At 42.2% G+C, this 11,030-nt stretch overlaps 2 protein-coding genes across 2 annotated transcripts in view; one reads left to right on the top strand and one right to left on the bottom strand.

Moving 5' to 3' along the window:
- ctr9 (CTR9 homolog, Paf1/RNA polymerase II complex component) overlaps window positions 1–4,856 on the top strand; it is a 9,868-nt gene extending 5,012 nt beyond the window's left edge. Inside the window, exons 12-23 of the mRNA XM_008405286.2 lie at window positions 40–225; window positions 632–719; window positions 806–954; window positions 1,035–1,151; window positions 1,240–1,385; window positions 1,492–1,563; window positions 2,922–3,057; window positions 3,141–3,296; window positions 3,398–3,543; window positions 3,625–3,721; window positions 3,905–4,017; window positions 4,111–4,856. Of these exons, the coding sequence (XP_008403508.1) occupies window positions 40–225; window positions 632–719; window positions 806–954; window positions 1,035–1,151; window positions 1,240–1,385; window positions 1,492–1,563; window positions 2,922–3,057; window positions 3,141–3,296; window positions 3,398–3,543; window positions 3,625–3,721; window positions 3,905–4,017; window positions 4,111–4,483 (1,779 nt within the window). The 3' untranslated portion in view covers window positions 4,484–4,856. The remainder of the gene's footprint in view (window positions 1–39; window positions 226–631; window positions 720–805; window positions 955–1,034; window positions 1,152–1,239; window positions 1,386–1,491; window positions 1,564–2,921; window positions 3,058–3,140; window positions 3,297–3,397; window positions 3,544–3,624; window positions 3,722–3,904; window positions 4,018–4,110) is intronic.
- A 55-nt stretch (window positions 4,857–4,911) lies between these two features.
- eif4g2a (eukaryotic translation initiation factor 4, gamma 2a) lies at window positions 4,912–10,361 on the bottom strand (the record flags this gene model as incomplete). Its single annotated transcript, XM_008405287.2, has 20 exons — window positions 4,912–5,866; window positions 5,942–6,063; window positions 6,153–6,361; window positions 6,438–6,642; window positions 6,747–7,005; window positions 7,091–7,306; window positions 7,389–7,484; window positions 7,569–7,673; window positions 7,755–7,862; window positions 7,957–8,120; window positions 8,215–8,353; window positions 8,445–8,627; window positions 8,706–8,816; window positions 8,901–9,052; window positions 9,136–9,202; window positions 9,283–9,414; window positions 9,501–9,603; window positions 9,712–9,837; window positions 10,125–10,181; window positions 10,303–10,361. Coding segments are annotated over 20 exons (2,679 nt in total), but the record flags the coding sequence as incomplete, so codon positions are not given.
- Between the last annotated feature and the right edge of the window lie 669 nt (window positions 10,362–11,030).

Below are 11,030 nucleotides of genomic sequence, written 5' to 3' on the forward strand. Positions count from 1 at the left end.
GCCCCTGGCCTGATCTGATGAGGTCTCCGTTTGGCGCAGGATCACCCAGACGCCTGGTCGCTCATTGGAAATCTTCACTTAGCCAAGCAGGAGTGGGGGCCGGGCCAGAAGAAGTTTGAGCGCATCCTGAAACAGCCGTCCACTCAGAACGACACGTACTCCATGCTGGCTCTGGGGAACGTGTGGCTGCAGACTCTGCACCAGCCCACCAGGGACAGAGAAAAGGTACCAACGGAGTTCATGTTTATCCAACAGACGAATGAATGAAAGGGTGTAGAGGAGCTGCAATGTGTTATCCTTTAACTAGAAAGTTTTATCTTTGTTTCTTTCTTGACTATTCTGATTAAGGAGTTTTTTCCCCCCCTGTTCTTGTTTTTAGCTCTTATTTTATTTGGTTATTTAATTGAGTCATTCAGAAAAAGTCATGTGATGGACAAAAACATTCATATGTTTAGCATTTGCCGTAATCTTTTTAAAATGATTTGCATCGTCACTGATTTGAATCTGTTTCTTCCGGTTTCAAAGCCAAATAATATTTTTCCTTGACTGGGTGACCAGAAGGTGCAATATTAACATGTAAACCCACCGATTTTTATTTGCAGTAAATAACATTAAAATTTGATCTTCACAGGAAAAGAGACACCAGGATCGAGCTTTGGCAATCTACAAGCAAGTCCTGCGAAATGACGCCAAAAATCTCTACGCCGCTAACGGCATCGGTACTTTCACCCTTATGTCCTTTTGTTAGTTATTTACCATATTTCCCCACCCGTGTTCTTCTAAACACGACGCTGTCTCTCTCCAGGGGCCGTCCTCGCTCACAAAGGTTATTTCCGAGAGGCGCGTGACGTGTTTGCCCAGGTGAGAGAAGCCACGGCGGAAATCAGCGACGTGTGGCTGAATCTGGCTCACATCTACGTGGAGCAGAAGCAGTACATCAGTGCTGTGCAGATGGTAAGAGGCTTCCTGATCCTTACCGTTTTATTTCTTCGCACAGGTGTAACTCGGTTTAAATCCTCCGTTCTGCTTCACAGTACGAAAACTGCTTGAAGAAATTTTACAAATACCAGAACACGGAGGTGCTGCTGTATCTTGCCAGAGCTCTCTTCAAATGTGGGAAACTCCAGGAGTGTAAGCAGATGCTGCTGAAGGTAACATAGATGAGCTGCTTTTTTTTTCTTTTTTTTTTTTTGGAAGCATCAGATAAGCATAACCTGACTGTGACGTGTGGCCCGAAAGGCTCGGCATGTGGCGCCCAGTGACACGGTGCTGATGTTCAACGTGGCCCTGGTGCTTCAGAGACTCGCCACTCTAGTGCTGAAAGACGAGAAGAGCAATTTAAAGGCTGTGCTCAGTGCAGTGAAGGAGCTGGAACTGGCTCACAGGTACTTTCACGATTTCTTTTCTCCATCCCCTCAGACTGTTTCTCAGGAGGCTCAGCGTGAGGAACTATTGTGTCTCATCTTCTTCCGTCTCCTCCTCCTCACACAGATATTTCAGCTACCTCAGCAAAGCTGGAGACAAGATGAGGTTTGACCTCGCTCTTGCTGCGTCCGAGGCCAGGTAAGACCGACTCCGTGAACCTGGAGCCAGCATCCGTCCTGCGTTATCAGATCTCAGTTATGTGCTTTGTTTGGACGTCATCTGGCTGCGCTGGGCTCTCACCTGAGCAACAGACCGTCAGACGTTTTACACCTAAACTATATTACTTGGGCTCAAATTCACACAAGGCTGAAACTAGGTTAATTTTGCCAATAGTTAGCATGTAAGGAAAATATGTGTGGACGAAATGATTAGTTACTTCAGAGCTTGATCCTAACGATGAGGATTTTTATCCTGTAAAACTCCCAACTGTCCTCTGAATATAAGAAAAAGGGTAAACATTATAAGGAGTGCACCGATAAATCGACCCAGATTTCCTCATTTTGGGCGATCTTATCCACATCGACAAAGATCTGAAAATCAGCCACTGTCTCCTTTTGCTCTGCTGTGACAAAGAAAGACTGACTGCCTCGCCCACCAGGTCACATGTGCATGTTAGCGATTAATAAGTCACCCCAAATTTTTTCAAATCAATAAAAATCTATATCAGCCAAAATCAGAATTGGCCTTTTAATGATTGACCAGAAAACTGCAATTGGAAATGTGATACAAATTCTGCTGGTGATTGTTGCTTCAAAGCCTGAAATATGTCCATAAGTCCCATCATGTCTTCATTTTGTTTAGTCACACCTTAAATTTTGACATCTTGTCTTTTTTGTTTTTTGTGGGGGGCAGGGGGAGATTTTGAGAAATTAAACAAAAAATAGGAATTAGCCAGAAGCTCATCAAGTACAGAAAGGATTTACTGCCCGACATTCAGCTGTTCCTACAAACCAGCAAGAGCTCATGAAAAGAATCTTTTCTGTCATCTTATCCTCCACCTGCTCCTTCAGGGTGTTGCTTTTTTACATGACAGGATTTGGAAAGAAGCAGATTTCAATGCTACTATTGGTAGCTATTGTGTAAAAGGCACAAAGGTTTGGTAACTGTCGTGCTAAACAGTTTAATTGCATACAGAAGACAGAAGCAACATTTCACAAATTTATATATCTGGGTATGCTTAGTACAAGTTATGGTAATTAAGTGCACTTGGGTAAATCCCTTTTTAATATTTCGCATAAGACTTATATTACCTTTTAAAAAAGCCTACTAAACTAGCAGAAACCCTTCATATATATATACACACACACACGATATTTTAATAAAACAATCATTTCTGGACCCTGATGATTTCCTTCCTAATTTGTTTTCCCCGTCAGTGACCCCAATGCTTACATTTTACAGCTCCAGTCCTAACATCAGCATATTGTGATAATTATGTTCCCTTTTATTACATGCACGGGTCTTGTTCTTAATGCTGTTGTGTTGTGGGATCGCAGGCAGTGCTCTGACCTGCTGAGTCAGGCTCAGTACCACGTGGCCAGAGCCAGAAAGCAGGACGAAGAGGAGAAGGAGCTTCGTGCCAAACAGGAACAAGAGAGGGACCTGCTGCGCCAGCAGATGTTAAAAGAACAGGTACCATCTGAAAACGCCTCCTTGCTTTCCTTTTCTTTGTGTTTCGGTGACCGATTAGCTCGTTTGCTCTGACTAACATTTAGGAAGAGCGGCAAAAAAGAGAGGCAGAGGAGCAGAAGAAGCTCCTGGAGCAGAGAGCTTTGTTTGTGGAGAAGACCAGGAACTTGCTCACGTTTGTGGAAGGACCAAAAGAAGCGACCAAAGAAAAGAAGAAGGGAGGAGGCGGCGGAGGAGGGCGTGTAAGTGTTTCTCTCAGCACCCGGCTCCAAACAAACTTACTTAAATATCACCATTTGTTGCGACCGGGCGTTTTGAACTCGTTTTTTCCCGATCTCTTCAGCGTAAGAAAGGAGGCGACGCGGACGACTTTGTCAATGACGATTCGGATGAGGACCTTCCACTGAAAAAGAAGAAGAGGAGAAAGAGCAGCGGCAGCGAGCAAGAGGATGGCGAGGACGGAGATAAAAAGAAAAAGAAGAGGAGGAGGTGGGTCTGCTATGTGTAGCTGTATTTTCTGCTGCACGTTAAGGTGGATAAGTGGAATAAACTTTTATTCTTGCCTTTCAGACCTGCAAAAGGAGGAGATGACAGCGATGATGAGGAAGGAGCATCTCGGCCCAAAAAGCAGCGCAAACCCAAAGAAGGACGCAAGAAGATTGAAAAGGTGCTTTTGTTTTCTTCGCCATTATGTTTTTTTTTTTTTGTAAGGAAAGCCTGGTTGATGTAGAAAAACCAGCCATGAATTCATACTTGATTGCATTTCCCATATGCTTTACACCCTAAGTTGAACATAAAGTTACTGAGAACTCTGAAAGAGTGTTTGATGTTGGAATCTTTGTCATTTCAGCCCCAGCCTGAGCGAATGCCACCATCCCTTAAAGGGAAGATCAAGTCCAAGGCCATCATCTCGTCCTCTGAATCCTCGTCAGATGAGGACGGACTGAAAATAGCTGAAGACAGGTGAGTGCCTGCAGCGGCGGTGAAAGAAACCGAAAGATGAGTCAGCGAAATGTTCGTCAGCGAAATGTTCACGAATGCATCTCGGTCCAACAGAACCCGGGACAGCGGCTCGGGGTCCGAGGACGAAGGCGGTCACAGGAAACGCATAGCATCCGACAGCGAATCAGACGGCGGGAGGAATCGCTCCGGCAGCGAGGCGGGAAGCCCTCGCCGCTCCGTCGGCTCGGACGACGAGTCCGGCAGCGACCGACCAGTGAAGAAGAGGAGGGTGCAGCGGCAGTCCGACTCCGAGCAGTCGGACAACGAGAGCAAGAGGAGCCAGTCGGGATCGGACGAGTCGAGAGCCGCCTCGCCTGTGGCCGCTTCGGACAGAGGCTCCGAGGCAGGGTCAGACAACGAAGGGTCGCCGCGGCGCTCCGACAATGGATCAGAACAGGAGGCGTCAAATAACGATGACAGCGATTAGGCCACTCAGATTTAATTAAATGCCGAGGAACATTTTTGTTAAACATGGATTCAGTTTGTGTTAATTAGCTTTCGGTGCGTTTTCAATGTCTTACTTGCTTACAAAGTTTTTCTTCAAAGATTTTTGTTAAAAATTGATTAAAACTGTAAAACTTAAGTTGAAGTGATATTTTAACCCAAGTGGGAAGTTGCTCCAATGAAATTAAAGACAACTCTTTCCTATGACGACTCTGAAAACCAAATTTGGCGTTAATCTAGAAGTAGGATGATTTGCTGCTTCACTTTTCTTGCTGTGCAGTGAGAAACTGCCCCAAACTTGACCTGTTGGGTCAAGTTGTAAATAAAACCTACAAAACATTAAAATGGAGTATCTTGAAACCACATGCTTCTTTGTTCTGATTACCAGAGTGGAAAAACTGAGGCGAAGAATTAAACAGTCCAACTTTATTCAAGATTGATCCGTAGTTGTACACTGAACTTCGAGCACTTATTACATTTAAAGGCGCAGGTGTACACATACAGCACATTCCCAATTTCATGATAAAAAGACCCTTTAAAAATATTGCAAACAGATGTTTTTACAAGTGGTTAACAGCGGCAGCATAGTTACGTCTGCTCTAGCTGTACAAATGTCAAAAATTAGGACATTCAAGTATAGTCAGACACTTTAGAGGTATATCTATACGAAGTGATAAATTAAAAAGGCCACACTGATTTATTCTAGGAAAGAAACGTTTCATACATTAAAAAGATCTTGATTTATTCAGCTAGATGTGAAGAGATCATAATGTGCAAGTAAGCTTGACCACATCTGTTCATTACAGATTAAGATTTCCTTTAGAAAATTTAAGCTAAATAAGGCCCTTTATTAAACTGAAGCAAATAATCAAGAATTTCACTATTGCAACAACTCATGATGTTAAGCAAAGTGCATCAAAAATCTGAATTATAAATGCAGATAAAACGAGGACAAATCTTGGTCTTTGTAAACAGTTTAAGGAAGTTGCACTCGTTACTCCGACTAGAAACAAAAAGGGTAACAGAGTAGGTCAAACGATACGTTTTCCTTAAATCACTGCCTACTCCTGATTCCCAAGATGACTGAAATGCACCAACCCTTGCTGTGAGACATGGAACAAGACAGAAGCTCTAGGAAGTGCATAAAGCAAGATGAAGCCAGTTGGATTTGGCGAAGCATTTTGTGAATGAGTTGTAACAATTGCAACTAAACAAAAAAGAAAGGGGCAAAACAAGGAAGAAGAAAAAAAAAAATTCAACTCGTTGCTTTCTAATAACACATGGCTTTGGCTGATCTCGCTCAGTAATCTTCATCCTCCGACTCTTCCTCTTCAGCCGTCTCCAGCCAGGTCAGCCATTGGTTCACCTGCATCACAAAGGAAAACATCAATCAGTGGTTAAAAAAAAAAAAAAAAAAAAATTAAGTTCTGGTTCAATTTACCTGAAATAAAGCTTTCCCCTTTCCAGGATACTCCTCTGTGATGTCTTCTTTCCATGAGAGGAAGGCTTCTTCTTCAACTATTTCCATGTCGTAAAAGTTCACAAAGTAGCGCAGCAACATGCCTAAAGCACAACAATAAAGGATTACAGAAAAAGCCCCAAACGGCAAAACATTAAATCACTTTGGAGAAAACTAAAATCAAAACACGCACCTTTGGGGAAACTCTTGGTGTTACAGTGGACTTGCAGGGCGTACAGCGCACTGACTTGCAGGTTAATGTGATCATGGAGGAACTTCTGCAGGACTGGCTTGAAGGAGAGCAGCAGCTGCTTCTCCTCATCCAGCTGCTCCTTGCTGGGTGATGCGAGCTGCTCCTCGTCGTCGTCTGGGTTGATCTCATAAGCAATGTACTGCAGAAGACTGGAAGAAACGGCAAAACCCTTCAACTTGAGCCCTTAAAGAATGCTACTTTATCAGCAGAAGCTTTGTCCCTCACCTGGTCACAAGGATGTTGACAAAGCCCTTATCGGTGTGAAGTTTGGGTGAGATGTTGTCTTTGATCCACTTGTAGATTGACTGTGGTGACGGATCCACTTTGATCTGCTTCAGCAGCTCCTTCTCCAGTTTCATCAGTGGGAACAGAAAGCCAAGACCTTTGCCCTCTAAAATCTCCAACATCCTGTCCTTGTTCTGGTCAATTTCTGATAAAAAATAAATAAATAAATAAATAAATAAATAGTCAGCTAAAAAAAAATTACTTCAACTGTACATGTAAACAGAAAGACTGTAAACAGAACGAGCATACCAGGTAGCATCTTCTGCATGTTGACCTTGCTCTGCTGGAACAGGTCGCCCAGCCAGTCTTTGTCCTTCAGTTTGACCATCTGCTGCAGGCACAGCAGGAAGAGGGGGAAGTGGGTACCATTCTCCAGCTGATGAGCCAAGTCGTCAATGCTGACCAGATCAGCGATTACAGCTCGAGCAGCAAACTGGGCCAGGTAGGATTTCACCAGAGGGATTTCTTCCTCGATCTTAGCGCTCTGGTCCAGAACACGCAAGAAGGCCTACGAAGAAATCCAAGAAAGTTCGGGTTAGTTGATATTCCAGCTGAACGATCGAGCATTTTCCCGTTTATCAGAGGACACTCACAGGCAGAAGGCTTTCACGGCTGACGACTCCCTCAGTGGAGAGAGCATGGATCAGTTTGCTCGCATTTTCCTTGTCTTCGTCCGACCGCTCCAGTGTGAACACGATCATCTTGTTCAGCATCTCAGATAAGAAGTACTTGGGCGCCTTCATCTCCTTTGCAGCGCTTACAGCCTCCTCGATGTCTTTCCCATTCAGATAGTTTGCCATAAGCGTATCCTAAAAAAGACACAGACAAGTTTCACTGAATGATGCAACGCTTTACAGGAAGGAAGTTGAGCTTAAACCATGAGAAACTCACCGTCATTTTGTGCAACTCTTCCTTAGTTGGTGGAGCCTTTTTGTTGGACTTTGCTGGCTTTTCCTGGATTGGAGGAGGATTACTTTTGAGGCCAAGCTGTAAAATAAATAAATAAATTTAATGTGCACCTTGCAAGACTTGGAGCACCATGGAAACTTTATTTAAACAAAGGGAGGTTACCTGTCCGATTGGAGAACCAGTTTGAGGCATCAAAGTCATCTGTGGCTGCAGCTTTGGCACTTGGTTTTTATTCATGATGAAGGACTGAGCTGGCCTCAGACTGATCTATAAGACAAACACAAAGTGGTATAAACTCAACTTGCAGCTGAATTTTGTAGATTTTCTTGCCATCACACGAGTCAGTACCTCATCAGCATTGAGTTTTCCTTTCTTGCTGAACCTTGGACCCACATCCTTTGACTGTACTTGTGCTGAGTGATTCTGTTTATGGCTGAAAACTGGTGAATTCTGCCCCTTTAAAAAAGAAAAATAATGAAAAAAATTGTTTAATTCAAGTGCTAAACACTGTGAATGAGAATTAAACATTCAAGAAAGCTATGAGTCTTACCTGATTTGGCTTTATGAATGGCTTGCTTCCTGGTTCAAATTGAGGCTGGTGTGAAGCGTTGCCATTTCCCATATGGCCGTTGAACAGTGGGCTTGCACGATGACGACCCATGGTGGGGGAGTAATGGTCTTGAATCACTCCTGGACCAGTTCCAATGCCAATCCCTGTTCAAAGTCAGACATTCGATTTTGCCATCTGATATTTTAATGACTCCAGGAAGTAGTAAAACTTCTATCAGGGTAAAAATGACCAACATACCAGGCAGTTGTCCAAACATGTCAGCAAGCCCACCGAGAGGCTCTCTTTCAACTCTCCTTGATGGCAGGAAGGAGTTATGGTCTGTGAAGAAGTCATTCCTCATCACATCATTGGATGGTGGAATGAATACACCCAAATCCTAAAAAGCAAAAAATATCTCTAGTGAGTTAAATTTATTTATTTTTTATTTTTTTAAAGTCGCCGATCTAATTACTGAACACCTGTCTAACCTTTACGGCATCCTGGCGAACTTGGTGAATGGTTTTTGGCCCGTTGTCCACATAAGCTTTGCGAGGAACCCAGTTGTTTTCTCGCAGCTCCACCATGTTCTGCAACAGGAAGCGAATCCTTGCTGGCAAGTCCTTGTTGTTCATTAAGGATTGCATGCGTCCAAAGTACTGATCAATCAGGGACTGCGGAGAGAAATTGAAGAGTTTTCAATACAACATCACACACAGTTGTCATTGTTACACCCATTTAAGTCTACACACCTTAGCCTTTGCATGATCAATTTTAGGTCCCACAGTTTTCATTATTTGACAGAGGCATTCCAAATCTTCACCCATATCCTTAAGTTGGACTCTCTTCTTCTTCTCCAAAAGCTTAAAACATTTTGAAGAGCAAAAGTTAGATTCCCTACACATCAATCCGATTGTTACAAAGACATGTACCATATTAAAACTTACTGTTTTAATACATCTGTGAAGAATGGATTCGTGGATAAGATTGAGTTTGCCAAGTTCACCGATGAATTTGATGTTACCCAGCATCTTGATCTTTGCAATAGCACGCTGCTCCTCCTCTTCAGAGGTGAGCGGGTTGTCATGTTTGTCAAAGACTACATAAAAAATAAAAAAAATTAGATGGAAAGAATGATAATACTATACATATTTTAAAACAAATACAGCAAGATTTACTCACCATCAACATTCTTGGCACGGTTTTCGAATTCATCTTGAAGTTTAGAGATCAGAAGCTTTCTAAAGGTCTGCAAACAAGAAAAGAAAAATATAAGTTGACTCCAACTCTTCTAAGAGCCTACAAATATAAATATTGCTTAAAACCTACAGTATTTTGCTTTTGAATTGCTTGACTTTCTGCTGATGGGCCTTCAAAGTTTGGTGCATCCTCTGCCAGGCGGAGACATAGTTGTGCATAAAGCTGGCTGTACTTGGGTTCTTCAAGGGCCTTGTCAACAATCTTAAGAACATAAATACTATATATTACACATCACTGGTTCAGTATGCCCACAAACAAAAACATATACAAGGATAAAGGATACTCACCAACAAGACGACTCCTTTTAGGACAAGTTTTGAATCCAAACCCACATTGAGGAGCTCCAGGCACAGTTTGTCAAACTTTTCAGGGGTCAGCTTATTAAGTATGCTAAGAAATAAAATATATTAATTAAAAGAAAAAGCAAGTAAAAACATGAAGATATACTTGGAGTCACAAAACTTTAAAACAACTTTGAAAGTACAAGTGTTAACTTACCCTCTTACTTTCCTGAAGATTGCATCATTTTGTCCTTTCTCGTTGGAGGAATTGACATCTCGTCTAGTGCTTCGTGAAGGAATCCATCTCTGAACGCCAGGACCTGGGGTTTTCCCCAGGAACTCGCTGTTACAAAAAAAAAAAAAGAAGAAAACAACAACAATATGTTAGTATAACAATGCAAACAGAACAATGTCTAACCATTTTATTTTTGATGCACCGGCTGAAACTTGTGTCTCCCATGTCTAATGTTAGTAACAAATTTCAGAGAAAGATTCACATTTCCTGCATGATATGAAAGGAAGGCTCCTTATGTGGAAAAAAAACAAACAAACAAAAAAAACATGCAAATGTTTCAATACTACTTTCAATTTTTATTTGAAAATAAACAACTTAAGGGGTAGAAAAGTCACCTGTTGCAGACAGTCTTGGGATAGTGCTGAGGTGCACCCCCACCTCCTCCCCCTACACTGTAACACAAAAGGGAAAAATAAATGTTAACATCACAAAAAGGCTGGCTTTACGTCCTTTATAGGTTGAGCAACAGAGAATCAGGATAAGCAAGTGTAATGTAATGTTAATGCCGAGTACCTGAAACGAGAAGGTCCCCCTGGTGCGACGACACTCTCCACTTTGGCGGCTTGGCAAAGAATTTTAGTAAAGAATTAAGCAAAGTGTGGGGGCTGGAAAAACGACCTGGAGACAGAAAAAGAAAAAATCAAAAGCTTAACAATGAGCTAAAAAGATAAGCAATGAACATTCGGATTCATTTAGTTTGTTACAATCAAGAACAGAAATCTGTTCCTTTTTACGAACAATTTAAACCAATTCCAACCGAGAAGTGGAGCACATGAACGTCAACACGTGTAGGAGGCTGTAGGGAAGCTAGCATGCTAACTTAGCACGAAAGTGGAACAAAACAAGACCATGGCGTAATGTCATCCTATTTCTTCTCGGTATAAAGATCACGTCATCGTTAGCCAAGCCTTAAACCCTCAGCAATACTGGTATACGTTAATAGAAAGAAAACACTTTACTTGAGCAATGTAGCCCAAATCACTTTAACCAAATCACGAAAAGCAGGAAACGCTTTCAGCAACTTCCACAGAAACTTAATATAACTGGAGGAATGATGATCAAAATCGACGTTAACTCGCGTCATTGCCGACGCATTTTGGAAATGACACGCTCTGAAAATGAGCTGTTTGACCTTCTTTCTAGATATCATAAGAGGACTCGGTTTTTAGCGCTTTCAAATCAGATCTTTTATTTTCACAAAACCTATTTGAGGAGCTTGCCAACATACCCAAACCCTTAAT

The sequence above is a fragment of the Poecilia reticulata genome, linkage group LG3, assembly GCF_000633615.1.
Source record: "Poecilia reticulata strain Guanapo linkage group LG3, Guppy_female_1.0+MT, whole genome shotgun sequence".
In the NCBI taxonomy this organism is placed as follows: Eukaryota; Metazoa; Chordata; class Actinopteri; order Cyprinodontiformes; family Poeciliidae; genus Poecilia; species Poecilia reticulata.